Here is a 16322-nt window from a genome sequence, read left to right on the forward strand (position 1 = left end):
TCAGGGGCACAAGTGAGCTGCTAGGATTGTGCCAAAGTATTCAAGATAAGAAGACAGGGGAGTTTGCTCTGTATTGGAGGTACTGGAAATGGAGAATAAGTGGTAATTCCAAGAGGTATATTCAGAGATGAAAAGACAAGACTTGGTGACAGATTGAATGTAAGCAATAATGGCAGGGAAGAATTTGCAATAACAACTGTGTTTTCAGTTCAATTCAGTCGTTCAGTCATGTCCGACTCTTTGCGACCCCATGAATTGCAGCACGCCAGGCCTCCCTGTCCATCACCAACCCCTGGAGTTCACACAAACTCATGTCCATCGAGATGGTGATGCCATCCAGCCATCTCATCCTCTGTTGTCCCCTTCTCCTCCTGCCCCCAATCCCTCCCAGCATCAGAGTCTTTTCCAGTGAGTCAACTCTTTGCAGGAGGTGGCCAAAGTATTGGAGTTTCAGCTTCAACAGCAGTCCTTCCAAAGAACACCCAGAACTGATCTCCTTTAAAATGGACTGGTTGGATCTCCTTGCAGTCCAAGGGACTTTCAAGAGTCTTCTCCAACACCTCAGTTCAAAAGCATCAATTCTTTGGCGCTCAGCTTTCTTCACAGTCCAACTCTCACATCCATACATGACCACTGGAAAAACCATAGCCTTGACTAGACGGACCTTTGTTGGCAAAGTAATGTCTCTGCTTTTGAATATGCTATCTAGGTTGGTCATAACTTTCCTTCCAAGGAGTAAGTGTCTTCTAACTTCATGGCTGCAATCACCATCTACAGTGATTTTGGAGCCCCAGAAAATAAAGTCTGACACTGTTTCCACTGTTTCCCCATCTATTTCCCATGAAGTGATGGGACTAGATGCCATGATCTTCGTTTTCTGAATGTTGAGCTTTAAGCCAACTTTTTCACTCTCCTCTTTCACTTTCATCAAGAGGCTTTTTAGTTCCTCTTCACTTTCTGCCATAAGGGTGGTGTCATCTGCATATCTGAGGTTATTGATATTTTTCCCGGCAATCTTGATTCCAGCTTGTGCTTCTTCCAGCCCAGCGTTTCTCATAATGTACTCTGCATATAAGTTAAATAAACAGGGTGATTTTTAGGAACCTTAGAATACGACTTTTCCACCAATATGCATAGGGCTTCCCAGGTGGTTCAGTTGTAAAGAGTCCACCTACCAATGTAGGAGACGCAAGAGATATGGGTTTGGTCTCTGGGTTGGGAAGATCCCTTGAAGGAGAAAATGGCAACCCACTCCAGTATTCTTGCCTAGAAAATTCTATGGACAGAGGAGCTTGATGGGCTACAGTCCATGGGGTCACAAAGAGTCAGACACGACTGAGTGATGGAGCATGTAAGTACCAATACGTATGCTATTTCTGTCTGATGAATTCTGCTTCAACCCGAGGTGTTGAGGTGTCTGTGAGGCATCCAGGTGAAGACATTTGGGCTTGAGCATGACCAAAGATTTGGCAGGAAGATAAAGATGTGGGAGAGTCAACAGCATGAGGGAAGAGGAGAGAAGGAAGTCTAGAAACTTGAGTTCAGATCTTGAGGGAGCAGCAATATTAGACATAAGGAGAAAGAGGAAACAAGAAAGGAATAGAGAAGAAACAGGCTGGTAAATGAAACATGAATAATAAAGAGAAACCAAAGGAAAAGAAAGGTTTAAGAAGATGAATATCCATTACATCAGAAGCTTTGGGGTTTGAAAAGGATAAAAACAGATGTTTCATTTTTGCAAAGAGAGTATGAGATGAAAACTAGCTTTTTTTAAGTGAATATCTATAATAGTTTTGATGTGTGTGATATGATAGACTATGAGGAGTAAATGAAATCCTTTGATGGCAAATTGTATTGACAGTTAATGAGCAAAAATATACTTCTAACAGACTGGTTTTCAAAAGAACATTCTTCTATTGGAGAGCTGGGAAATTGAGGAGGGGATGGGGGCAAGGGTTAAAAGAGGGAACAGATTAAGGTGTGTGGGCAAAGAAGAAACTTACTAGGAAATCCTAACACGTACATACTGCATTAATAATCTTGTGTACAAAATAGGGCTGCATTCCTCTTTTTAAAAAGCTTTCCTTTCCTGTCTCTTGGTTATGGTGTCATCTGAAGCAAAGAGGAGGTGTTATATAGGATGGAATTAGCCATACAAAGTTATGTTTTTATGCTACCTTGAAATGTAGCTTCAGAAAAAAAATAGTCCCTTACCATTTCCTCCTTAATGACCTAGGGATGTGGGTGAAGGGAGATCCATTTTTATGTGTAAATCAAAGCCAGAGAGTACATTTAGTGTAGAGTACATTCGTGCAGGCTGATCTGGCATCATCAACCCCATCGTAATTACAGTGTTCCACCCCTGGGTAGATATCCACCAGGACATAAATTGCTCTACATGTTTAAAGTTTTAAAATTACTTGAGTACTCCCAATGTTTTCACCTGCATAATATATACTTGATGACTTTAGATATTAAATCCTTGAGTTTTTTCCTGTGAACAAAGTGATTTGGAATAATAAAGCAGGCAATCATCAGCTAGAATCATTAATTTTCTCCAGTATTATAAAGTTATTTGAAAGGAAAACAAAGGAGAAGAAAATAAAAAGAATGACTAACAATGGTATGAGAATTTTTTTTTTTAACCTGAACTGAAATGAAGCCCACCAGTGTTCAGGGGACTTCCTGTTGTTGGGAGTTTTATCCATTGCACTCAAAAAAGTACTAAAATGAAGCAGTTGAAGTTGGAACATGACCTGACCAGGGATTTTTTTTGCTTCTGAGTTGTGAATATTTTCTTGTGTCAGATGCTAAAGACTCCTAGGGGTCTCTAAGTTCTTATATAAATGTTGAATGATAAGACTTACTTCTGCCCACCACTTAGTTATTTCTGCCTTGTGACTTCATTTAATTGTCAATACATCCTTAAACAGCCTTGCCAAGTTACTTAAGCCCAGTGCTTCACAGGGGCATAAGAGGCTGGCTGCACTCTGGTTTTCTATAAATGTTTAACTGTTGCTGTGGTCCTACTTAATGTCATGGCTCTTAGAAACAGATTGGTATTGAGGCCTGTATTTCTTTCTGACATAGCAATTATCATAATTTCAGGATGATTTACAAAAATCAAAGGAACATTTTACTTAGAGACTGATTCACTTCAGTTCAGTTCAGTCGCTCAGTCGTGTCCGACTCTTTGCGACCCCATGAATCGCAGCATGCCAGGCCTCCCTGTCTATCACCAACTCCCGGAGTTTACTCAAACTCATGTCCGTCGAGATGGTGATGCCATCCAGCCATCTCATCCTCTGTCGTCCCCTTCTCCTCCTGTCCCCAATCTCTCCCAGCATCAGAGTCTTTTCCAGTGAGTCAACTCTTTGCAGGAGGTGGCCAAAGTATTGGAGTTTCAGCTTCAGCATCAGTCCTTCCAATGAACACCCAGGACTGATCTCCTTTAGAATGGACTGGTTGGATCTCCTTGCAGTCCAAGGGACTCTCAAGAGTCTTCTCCAGCACCACGGTTCAAAAGCATCAATTCTTTGGCGCTCAGCTTTCTTCACAGTCCAACTCTCACATCCATACATGACCACTGGAAAAACCATAGCCTTAACTAGACGGACCTTTGTTGGCAAAGTAATGTCTCTGCTTTTTAATATGCTGTCTAGGTTGGTCATAACTTTCCTTCCAAGGAGTAAGCGTCTTTTAATTTCATGGCTGCAGTCACCATCGGCAGTGATTTTGGAGCCCAAAAAAATAAAGTCTGACACTGTTTCCACTGTTTCCCCATCTATTTCCCATGAAGTGATGGGACAAGAGACTCATTAGCTACTAATAAATATGATCTTGAAGTAACTTTTTTGGTAGAATTATACTTCTTGAAATTGTATCCTTGGTCAATGGCTGTCCTTTATCAGTTTTGTCTTATAACAAGCATTTATAAATAGATATAAATTTTTCATTTTAAGAAAAAATAATCATTGAGTTACAGTATAGGGTAAACTGTAGGATATCTTTCAAATAGGGTGTATATGTCATTACTGTCAGTAACATTCATTTTAAAGTGTCATGTAAACCATTTTTTAACATTATAAACGCAGTAAGTATTTAAATTTTTATTTTTGCTACCCTGGGTCTTCATTGCAGCACTCATCCTTTTCCTAGTTGCAACATGGGGAAGGGGCTTCTCTGTTATATCTATGGGATTCTCTTACTGCAGAGCATGAACTCTGGAGTGTGCAGGCTCATTCATTGTCATTGGTTGGCTTAGTTCTCCTGTGGCATGTGGGATCTTAGTTCCCCAACCAGGGATCAAACTGGTGTCCTCTGCATTGGAAGGTGGATTCTCAACCACTGGACCACCAACAAGTCCTTACATTTTTTTTCAAATCAAAGATTGAAGAAGGGTGGAGAGTAAAATGTAAAAAATTTTCCTCTATTTTCTTGTCTTCATTATCACTCTAAAGGGAATCACTGTTAAAAATGTTTTAAGCTTCTTGGCATGAATTTTCTAAGCATAGATAATTTTACATATATGTATGTACACACACTCATTTTACACAAATAGTGTGAATTTTATACAACTAGTCATATTCTACACATTGTTGTACATTTGGTTGTTGTTTTTTAATTCACTTAAAACTCTTGGACTGTATCGTATCAGCATGATTCAGTCAGCTTCATTCTTTTTAAAAACTGCATGGCATTTCATTGCGTGTATGTACCATAATTTAAGTAATTTCCAGTTTGTGTCTTGTTGTTGTTGAGGTTCTGTTGTTTTAATTACAAACAATGAACATGTTTAGAAGTGAAAATGCTGAGTTAAGTCACACACACCAGTCAGTGTGTGTTTTAAATCACGATGAGTTATTTTCAAGATATCTTGCACAAATTTATACTTTTGCTAGTATTATCTGAGCATGTTTTCATATCTTCATCTGCCAGTCTTCCTTTGAGGTTTGCAATGTCTGACATACTATAGAAGCTGAAAATTGTTACCTCTTTATACCATGCTTTTGTTGGATTCATATGTACTGAGCATTTTTTTATAAGACTAATAGTCATTTGTGTGAATTTCCTATATCGCATCCTTTGATTATTTGTCCCTATTTGTCATATCTATTCTTATGAAAGGAAAATAAACTATTTTCTAGGGTAGGCTACTGTTTAATAGATAACTCATGAGCAGCTCATAGGAAACCACAAATGTATATATTCTACATGTGAACACTTGTACAAACACTGATTCACTTGGAGGCCCGAAAGAAAGCCCTAAAAAGGAAAGTGTGGCCACACAACCTGAGGAGAGAAAGAAAACAGTCTGGAGATAGACGTGGGGACTGGCCTCACTTTTTCTTTTGTTTTTCTATTGCTGCATTGAAAACCAGCCACAAGCTTAACAGTTCAGCCCACTGTTGCCTCAGGAGCCTGAGCATAGCAAGACTGGCTTTTTGCTGAAGTCACATAGATAAAATCAAGGTGTTGGCCAGTTGCACTTCTTACAAGTTATCTTCTAAGTTTATGCGGTTGTGGCTGAATTCAGTTCCTTGCAACCATAGGACTGAAGTTCTGTTTCCTTGCTGGCTGTTAGCTGGGGGCCATTCAGCTTCCCTGGTGGCTCAGAGGTTAAAGCATCTGCCTGGAATGCGGGAGACCCGGGTTAGATCCCTGGGTCAGGAAGATCCCCTGGAGAAGGAAATGGCAACCCACTCCAGTACTCTTGCCTGGAGAATTTCATGGAGGGAGGAGCCTGGTAGGCTATAGTCCATGAGGTCGCAAAGAGTCGGACATGACTGAGTGACTTCACTTTCACTCAGCTTCTAGAGGCTGCCTGTGATCCTTGGTGCATACCCCACCTCCATCTCCAAATCCAGCAAAGAAGAATGTCCTTTGTGCTATATCCTTCTTGTGCTTCCAGTCTCACTGACTTTTAGATCCAGATCTAGAGTCCACGTGAGTAGGACATGCCCAACCTGATAATCTACCTATCTTAAGGTCAACTGATTTGGAACAAAACAGAATGGCAAAATATCTTCACTTATGTTAGTGTTTGATTGACTAACTGGGAGGAGGTGTATGTACACTAGGGGCCAGGAATCTTGCAGGCCATGTTAGAATTCTGCATACCACACCTCCCACCTGCCTTTCCAATAGAAACAGAAAAAGCTCATGTCTTCTGGCTGTAGGACATCAATCACACAGAAACATGGAATGCCAGAGGAAGGGGGAAGGACAGGCATCCAACCCCATGCACAAAAAAAGGCATCCCTATAGGTCAAAGATCATGATGTGAGCAATGAAATAGCAGAAGGCTGGAGATAAAATCTAGGAAACCACATGTGCAATGTAGGGATCAGGCAGACCTTCCTGACCAAGAAACCAAACCTGATATTTTCTACTCCAGTGTCTGCCCTCTTGCCCCCCACACTATGGCCCACAAATAGGTCATTCTCTGGCTGCATACATGGATTCTGAGTCCTTTAACTTTGCCGTTTCTTCTCATGCCAGAGTGATCAGAGTGTGGTTTTGTGAGATGTTGGCCTTGGGTGTTCAGCAGAACAGAATGAACTGACTACAACCTAAGTAGGTGAGCCACTGAGGGGAACTGTATTGATGACTGTTATTGTAAAAGAATTCTAAAACACTGCTTCCCCCCACCCCACTCTCTCTCTTTCATCTTCCCACCTGCTGCTGATTCAGGCATATTATACGTGACTTGGTTGAGACTGAAGTGACTTACATAAAAGAGATTAAGAACATAATTGATGTAAGTAGATTTGGGGCAAGGGGGATGTTAATCATGTATTCAAACTGTAAAAATTTTGTTGCAGAAAGAAATTCAGGATAGTTGCCTTATGTCTCTAGAATTCCCACCAAAGTTTCAGGTCTTATAATAGCACAACTGGTATGTTGTTTGTTTTTTTTGTTTTTGTTTTGTTTTTTTTTCAGGAGGAATAAGAGCATTCTATGATTGTTGATTCATGTAACAAAATAACTTCCAAAGGATTGTAGCAACTCATATGATTCTAGTAATGCCCCACTTAGGTTCATCATATGCTTGCCAACAACAGATGTGATAATTTAAACATTTTGATAAATAGAATTGTTTCTCATTGTATTAAGTAGTATTCTTTTTACTTAAGAGTAAAATTTATATTTTCTCTATTTTCCTAAGGTAGTAATCTTGAGAAATAAACTATATGTAAAACTTATAATGGAAAGTTTTTACAATAAAACATCAGAATAAAACCAAATATCCAATAAAAACGGGAATGGTTGATGCTAAATGCAGTATTAGTCAACTGTTACAAAATAATTATTTTTAATAATAAACATCAACATTGAAATAAATGCTTGTAAGATTAAATTAAAAATAGTACTTTTAAAAATTTACAACCAGAGTCTAAAAATACATATAGAAAAACAGACTACAAATTATATATGTACTGTGATTATAACCATACATAATAAGCTTTTAAAAAGCCATAAAAGAAATAAGACAATAGTAATTGCATCAGGTCATAAAATAAGGGGTAAGTTTTTTTTCCTTTTCCATTTGACTTTTGTGGCAAATTTAAAAAATGGATTTGTTCTTCCTGTAAAAATGCCATCATATTATCATTGCCATTAAGCCATCTTATTCTGAAGATAGACCAATGAGGACTATAACATCAAAAGAAAGTATCTGAAGGAATGGCTTGCAGGAAACATGTGTGCCATACTCCCCAATTATTAAAGTTTTGGCCTCTACACTGTCTAATTCAGATCATATCTTATGTGTTCCTGTTTGTAAAACCTACTCTCTTTCCACCTCTGCAGGGATATATCATTCCAATGGATTTTATCTGGCTGAAGCATCTAATTCCAGATGTTCTGCAGAATAACAAGGAGTTTCTCTTTGGGAACATTAGAGAACTTTACGAATTTCACAGCAGGTATATAATGATTCAAATTATCAGAGAAAACGGAAAATAAGAGAAGGATGGAAATCAGTTCAGTTCAGTTCAGTCTCTCAGTCATGTCTGACTTTTTGTGACCCCATGGACTGTAGCACACCAGGCTTCCCTGTCCCTCACCAGCTCCTGGAGCTTGCTCAAACTCATGTCCATTGAGTTGGTGATGCCATCCAACCACCTTATCCTCTGTTGTACCCTTTTCTTCCTGCCTTCAACTTTCCCAGCATCAGGGTCTTTTCCAATGAGTCAGTTCTTTGCATCAAGTGGCCAAAGTATTGGAGTTCCAGCTTTTCATATTAAAAAGCAGAGACATCACTTTGCTGCCAAAGGTCCATCTAGTCAAAGCTATGATTTTTCCAATAGTCATGTATGTATGAGTGCTGAAGAATTGATGCTTTTGAACTGTGGTGTTGGAGAAGACTCTTGAGAGTCCCTTGGACTGCAAGGAGATCAAACGAGTCAGTCCTAAAGGAAATCAGTCCTGAATACTCATTGGTGCTAAAGCTGAAACTCAGCTTCAGTGGATTGGATTGGGGTGGGATGAGATGAGAAGGTCCCCAAGGAAGAAGGGAAAAGACATTAATGGAGCATGTACTAGAGTCAGGCATCGATGTTGTATTCATTTGTGAGTTCTTTTCCTTATTCATCTATTCACACATCAGCATTTGTTGAGCACCTATTCTGTGTCAGGCACTGTGTTCCGCATTAGGAGTACAAAGTTGACTAAGACACAAATCCACTTACCTATTATCATAGGGGGGTGCTGGGAACCAGGGTGTTAGAAAATGCTAACCAGTCAAACAACTGTCCTTTTAGCCCATAGCTCCTGTCCTTTTAGCCCAATTGTCCTTTTAGCCCAAGGTGTTGGGTTCTAAAGAATGAGAAAAGGAGGGGACTTTGGAAATCACGTTCCAACTCTTTCATTTTACAGATGACAAAACCACATCTTGTGCTTACTACTTTACCCATTCTAATGGCTCCAGGCTCTCACATCTACTTGACAGGAAGGAAGAGACTGCTTGGTGAATGGAATCACAGTTGTTTCTTAACCCATCTCTTTGTCTATTGGTCAGACACAAAGCTGAAATAAAAATACTATTTCTGTTTCTTTTGCTGGAGAAGTTATACAGCTTCTTTGAACCTCAGGTTTCACACTTATGAAACCCTGTTTTGCAAGGTTTGGTGGAGGATTAAATCAGATACTATTTGCAAAGCACTTAGCTTATGCCTGACTTATAGTCAGCTTTCAATGATAGTAGTAGTAGTAACAGCAGCAACAGTGGTTCTTGTTAATGTCACTATCATGCAGCAGAGATCATCAGTGTATCCAATCTGTCTGGTGCTTAGAATTACCCGAACAGGTATGAGTGGTTTCACAGAATCCTATTAATGGCACAGAATATATATTTTTTTCTTCCAAATCAGCATGTTGAAGATGAGTCAAAAGCGGTAAAGCCTGGAAAACAATATTTTTCTATGCATTTCTTAAGGCATTATGTGATTTTACTTCAAAAAAAAGTTTTGTTAATCCCATATATATAAAAATCAAAACAATATTATACTTTTCTTTCCCTAGGACTTTTCTAAAAGAATTGGAAAAATGCACCGAAAACCCTGAACTTCTGGCACGTTGCTTTCTCAAGAGAGTAAGTCTATGCCCCTAATAAATCAAAATAACCTTGTGATTAAATAGTGTATTTTCTATATAAATGACAAGGGCAAATGGAAACACAAATGGTCTAAAAACTTGTATCTGCCCTTTGAATGCAAACTGGGAGATCTTTGCAGGACTTCACCCAGCGTGAACTGAGTTCACCCTGCTGGGTGGGAAGGACTGCAAACCTGGTTTCCTGCAAAGCCTCCTGAAATGGAAGACTGGCCCCCCTGATCCCTGAGGTAGATAATCCTCCTCTGAATGACTAAGCTAACTGTTGTCAACTAAAAAGAGATGCACAAAGTGCGAGTGTGAGTTAAGTTCTATTTGGGGCAAAATGAGGACTGCAGTCCAGGAGGCAGTTCTGAGAAACTGCTCCAAAGTGGTAGCTGGGGAAGGTCAATATAGAAGATTTTGGTGAAACGAGAGTTCAGTGCCATCATGCACTTATTTTACAAAAAGTTTTCTGCTAGTCATGAGGAGCTGATGTCACCATGAAGGGATTTAGAAGACGCAAGGATTGGGAATTATAAGATAGGTTCCTGAAAATATCTAACTATCTAAAGACGTGTTCCACCAGCTTCCCTGGAGCACAGAGTGCTTCACTCCTCACAACAGCTGCAGTAGCACAGGATTCAGTCTCCATAGAGGGAGGTGACAAATGACCTTGGCAAGTGCCAATTTGTGGTTGACATTGTCTTAGGACAAGAGTCAAACAGCAGGCTTAAATTCTTCGCTAAAGTTGTATTAACACTCTCAAAAGAACTGCAAAACTGAAACTCTCAGAAAATATTTCTTCCACTTTATTTTCTACGGTATCAAGTACAGTGCAGTGCTCAGTTGTGTCTGACTCTTTGCAACCCATGGACTGCCAGGCTCCTCTATCCATGGAATTTTTCAAGAAAGAATACTGGGGCGGGTTGCCATTTCTTTCTCCAGGGAATCTTCCCCACCCAGGGACTGACCCCAGATCTCCTGTGTCTTTCTGCATTGCAGGCAGATTCTTTACTGCTGAGCCACTGGGAAACCTGATCCAGATGCCCTCTACTTTCTAAGTCTTTCGCATTTCTTCTCTCTCTCCCAATCAACCCTTCTTTTCATTCTCTTGCTCTTTTTTTTTTTTAATGAGCCTGAGACAATAAATTAAACAACTTAAACATTTTTCAGCAGCTCAAAGTAGGACTAATAAGTCTAAGAGCAGTATTTGTGATAAACTGAAAGCAAGGAAATGAAGATTCCCCAGGTTTCAAGCTATTAGACACAGTGGAGAAATAGTCTTCAACCCTCAGAGCTTTAACCAACCTAGAAGATCCCTTCCATAGCCCTACCTGGGTTTTCCATCACAGCCTTATCATAGGTTTTTCATCCTGAACCAGAATTAAAGATACATAAAAACTATTTTGGAGGAGATGATGAGATGGCAGCGCAGTAGGTGGCCACAGAGTATATCTCTCTCTGAGCTTGCATCAGGAATACATCTTCAGATGCAGAGGATCTCACAGAGCACCAGCTGAGAGCTGTCTGGAGTCCCTGACCACCAGAAGGGAATACATAGATTGACACAAAACTTGGTAGAATGAAGGAAGGAAGGGAAAAAACAGAAAGAGAGTGAGTAGGACTGGACCTGAACCCATGGGGTGGAGGGACTGAAGCAGGGGTGAAACCCCCGCATTGGAGGAATAGTTTGGGACAAAGGGAAGGCATTTGAGGCTGTTGGAGGATGAAGCAGCTGATCTGTGAAGGTCTGAATGGAGTGAGAACCACACAAACAATCTGTACTGCAGCCCTATGTACCCCAGACAGGGACACAGGTCTTCCAGAATGCACAGTGGCTGGGTAGGGACTGGAGAGCAATCCCAGGACAAGGATTGCTATTGACTGTGGGAGACATCCTGAGGGGATGTGAGGGAGGAGATAGAAGAATGTCCTTGGAGGAAAGCTGGGCAGCTCTGGAGGCAGGGTGATACTGCTGAGTCAAGTGCAGGGAGTAGGACCATCACTGTAGCCTCTCTCTCCCCTCACATACTGATGCTAGCAGCTGATGGAGAAAGACCCCAGAGATAGTGGCCCTTTGAGTGCCTGACACACTGAGCAATAGAGAGGGACCCCAGCCAGGAGGGCCCTTTGAGTGCTTGCTGCACCAAGCACCATAGAAGGACCAGCCAAGGAAGCCCTTTGACCACCAGCTGCCAGAGGCTAGAAAAAGGCTCTAATAGCCTTTTTATATCCTTATATCCTGCACCTGTGGCTGCTGGCTTCCCTATACATCTGGCGCATCCAGGTTTCTTGGGATCCAAGCATCTGTGCCACCTCCACACCTAGTCCTCACTAGGGTAGAGCTGCCAGAGGCTAGGAAAAAACAAAACAAAACCCTAATACTGTGAAAATCTCATGTACCCACGGCCACCGGCTCCCTTGCATACCTGGCACTGCCAGGTTCCCCACAATGCAGCCAGCTGAGCCACCTCCATACCCGGTCCTCACTGGGGCGGAGTTGCCAGAAGCTAGAAAAAGTCCTAATAGAGCCATATCTCCTGCACCAGCTCCCCCGCATACCTGGTGTTTCCAGGGTCTCTGATCCAAGCAATCACGCCACCTCCATACCCAGTCTTCACTGGGGCAGACCCAAGTCCTCCAGGGCAGCCTCAGGAGCAAACTCCAGTGGATGACCCATATGCAGAGGTGAAGATAAAACCACAGTTGAGCTCCAGGGGCAGAGTGGCTAAGGAAGAGCATTGAAAACCTTTCCACCAGCTGTACAAGTTGCGGACTAAATCCACACGATCAACTAGGTAAACTCTGAGTCTTGTTGTTTAGTTGATAAGTCATGTCCAATTCTTTGTGACCCCATGGACTATAGCCCACCAGACTCCTCTGTCCATGGAATTTCCCAGGCAGGAATACTGAGTGGGTAGCCATTTCCTCCTCCATGGGATATTGTTGACCCAGGGATCGAACCCACGTCTCCTGCATTGGCAGGCAGATTCCTTACCACTGAGCCACCAGGGAAGTCCTATGGAATATATAAAAGGACAATGAGTGTTCACACAAAAGAAGAAGCCCTAGCTCTGGCCACTGTGGACTTTGGAGGAAAGCACACACAGGTATAGGGCTAGATTAGAGTCTGTACTGTCCCCACAACAGATCCAGAGAACAGCTGAGTTTTGGAAGAACTCCTAGGGAGGTGGAGGTGGAATTGCCACTCTATATACATTTTCCTCCTTTCCTTTTCACCCTTTCACCTTTCAGCCTTTTTTCTTTTCTTTTTCATATTATTTCATGTTCTTTTTTAAAATTATCCCTTAAATTTTTATTTTTCATAACCTACTTTTTCCATTTTTAAAATGTTTTAATTTTAAATAAATTTATTTTTACCCCAGTCTTGATTGCATTCTTCTTCTTTTATTCCTTTTTTATCCTTTTTTTCTATGTTTTCTCTCTTCTTTTCCCTTTGTAAGTGTGTGAGTTTCTTTGGGTGTTCTTGGCTATTGAGTGTTGGTTTCACCTTGGCTATTGAGTTGGGGTTTTATCTTCTGTGTTATGAGGCCTGTGAAATCTTGGTGCCACAGTAAGGGATCAGGCCTGAACTCCTGAAGTGGGAGACCTGAGTACAGGACTTTGGACCACCAAAGAGAACTCCCAATCCCATAGGACATTAATTGACAAGAGCTCTCCCAAAGGCCTCCATCTCAACACTAAGACCAAGCCTCACCCAAAGGCCAGAAAGCTCCGGTGCCAGACACCTCATGCCAAATCACTAGCAAAAAGAAACACAGCCCTGCCCATTAGCAGAAAGGCTGCCCAAAGCTATTCCAAGCCCATAGACACCCCAAAACACACTGCTGGACTCAGCACTACCCCTCAGAGAGACAAGATCCAGTTCCATCCACCAGAACACAGGCATAAGTCCTCCCAAAAAGGAAACCTTTACAAAACACTGGTCCAACCTCATTCACAGGAGGCAGACTCCACAGTTAAGAGGAACTACAATCCTCCAGCCTGCAGAAAGGAGAACCCAAACACAGTGAATTAAACAAAATGAAAATACAGAGAAAAATGCAGCAGATGAAGGAATATGGTAAAAAAACAAAACCCGTAAGACCAAACAAATGAAGAGTAAATAAGCAGTCTACTTGAAAAAGAATTCAGAGTAATGATAGTAAAGACAATCCAAAATCTTGGAAACAAAATGGAGGCACAGATAAATAGACTGGAGGCATGGATAGAGAAGATATGAGAAATACTTAATCAAGACCTAGAAGAATTAAAGAATAGACAATCGTCAATAAACAACACAATAATTGAGATTAAAAATACACTAGAAGGAACCAATAGCAAACTATCTGAGGCAGAAAAACAGACAGGTGAGCTGGGAGATAGAATAGTGGAAATAACTGAAGCAGAGCAGAATAAAGAAAAAAGAATAAAAAGAAATAAGGACAGTCTCAGCAACCACTGTGACAACATTAAGTGTACCAACATTAGAATTATAGGGGCCCTAGAAGAAGACAGCAAAAAGAAATGGTATGAGAAAATATTTGAGGAGATTATAGGTTTAGGGCAGGAGGAGAAGGGGGCAACAGAAGATGAGATGGTTGGATGGCATCACCGACTCAATAGATATGAGTTTGGGAAAACTCCAGGAGATAGTGAAGAATAGGGAAGCCTGGCATGCTGCAAACCCATGGGGTTGCAAAGAGCAGGACACGACTTAGCAACTGAAAAACAACAATAGTCAAGGACTTCCCTAACATGGGAAAGGAAATAGCTACCCAAATCCAGGAATCTCAGAGAGTCCTATATAGGATGAGATGGTTGGATGGCATCACTGACTTGATGGACATGAGTCTGGGTGAACTCTGGGAGTTGGTGATGGACAGGGAGGCCTGGCGTGCTGCGATTCATGGTGTCACAAAGAGTTGGACACGACTGAGCGACTGAACTGAACTGAAAGAGACAAAAGACCTGTATGCATAAAACTATAAGACACTGATGAAAGAAATCAAAGACAACACAAACAGATGGATAGATATACCATGTTCCTGAACTGGAAGAATCAATATTGTGAAAATGACTATACTGCCCAAAGCAATCTTTTGGGTAGTATAAAATTGGGTCATGCAAAAAATTGAACTAGATTCAGTGCAATCCCTATCAAATTACCAATGGTATTTTTCACAGAACTAGAACAAACAATTTCACAATTTGTATGGAAACACAAAAGACCCTGAATAGCCAAGGCAATCTTGAGAAAGAAGAATGGAACTGGAGGGATCAACCTGCCTGACTTCAGACTACACTACAAAGCTACAGTCATCAAGGCAGTATGGTACTGGCACAAAAACAGAAATATAGACCAATGGAACATAATAGAAAGCCCAGATATAAATCCATGCACCTACGGGCACTTTATTTTTTTACAAAGGAGGCAAGAATATACAATGAAGAAAAGACAGTCTCATCAGTAAGTGGTTCTGGGGAAACTGGACAGCTTTGTGTTAAAGAACGAAATCAGAATGCTCCCTAACACCATACACAAAAATAAACTCAAAATGGATTAAAGACCTAGGTATAAGACCAGAATAAAAGGTTTAGAGCTAAACATGTTTAGAGGTAAACGTAGGCAGAACATTCTGACATAAATCACAGTAAGATCCTCTGTGTCCCACCTCCTAGAGTAATGGAAATAAAAACAAAAATTAACAAATGGAATCTGTTTAAACTTAAAAGATTTTGCACAGCAAAGGAAACTATAAACCAAGTGAAAAAGATAATCCTCAGAATGGGAGAAAATAACAGCAACTGAAACAACTGACATGCAGAAAAACAAACAATACAATCAAAAGTGGGCAGAAGACCTGAACAAATATTTTTCCAAAGAAGACATACCAATGGCTAATAAACACATAAAAAGATGCTCAACCTTGCTCATTAGAGAAATGCAAATCAAAACTACAATGAGTATCACCTCACACTTGTCAGAATTGCCCATCATCAAAAAATCTACAAACACTAAATGCTAGAGAGGGTGTGGGGGAAAAGGGAACCTTCTTGCACTCTTGGTGGGAATACAAATTGACCCAGCCACTTTGAGAACAGTGTGGAGATTCCTTAAAAAACTAGTAATGAAACCTCCATATGACCCAACAATCCCACTACTGGACATATACCCTGAGGAAACCATAATTAAAAAGGACACATGTTCCCCAATGTTCACTGCAGCACTATTTACGACAGCTAAGATATGGAAGAAAACTAGATGTCCATTGACAGATGAATGGATAAAGAAATTTTGGTACATATACGCAATGGAATATTACTCACACATAAAAAGGAATGCATTTGACACAGTTCTAATAAGGTAGATGAACCTAGAGCCTGTTATACAGAGTGAAGTAAGTCAGAAAGAGAAAGACAAATATCATATGTTAATGCATATATATGGACTCTAGAAAGATGGTACTGATGAACGTATCTGCAGGGAAGCATGGAGACATAGACATAGAGGACAGACTTGTGGATTCAGGTGGGAAAGGAGCGGTTGGGATGAACTAAGAGGGTAGCATTGAAACATATACATCATCATATGTAAAATCAGATAGCCACTGCAAATTTGCTGTATGACTCAGGGAGCTCAAATCTGGTGCTCTGTGACAACCTAGACGGGTGGGATGGGGTGAGATGTGGGAAGGAGGTTCAAGAGGCAGGGGTCATAAGTA

At 40.8% G+C, this 16322-nt stretch overlaps 1 protein-coding gene across 1 annotated transcript in view; it reads left to right on the top strand.

The window, feature by feature from the left end:
* MCF2L2 (MCF.2 cell line derived transforming sequence-like 2) overlaps positions 1 to 16322 on the top strand; it is a 265716-nt gene that overhangs the window by 182373 nt on the left and 67021 nt on the right. The window contains exons 16-18 of the mRNA XM_070372807.1: positions 6694 to 6760; positions 7813 to 7928; positions 9526 to 9595. Of these exons, the coding sequence (XP_070228908.1) occupies positions 6694 to 6760; positions 7813 to 7928; positions 9526 to 9595 (253 nt within the window). The remainder of the gene's footprint in view (positions 1 to 6693; positions 6761 to 7812; positions 7929 to 9525; positions 9596 to 16322) is intronic.

Source organism: Bos mutus, chromosome 1 (genome assembly GCF_027580195.1).
Source record: "Bos mutus isolate GX-2022 chromosome 1, NWIPB_WYAK_1.1, whole genome shotgun sequence".
In the NCBI taxonomy this organism is placed as follows: Eukaryota; Metazoa; Chordata; class Mammalia; order Artiodactyla; family Bovidae; genus Bos; species Bos mutus.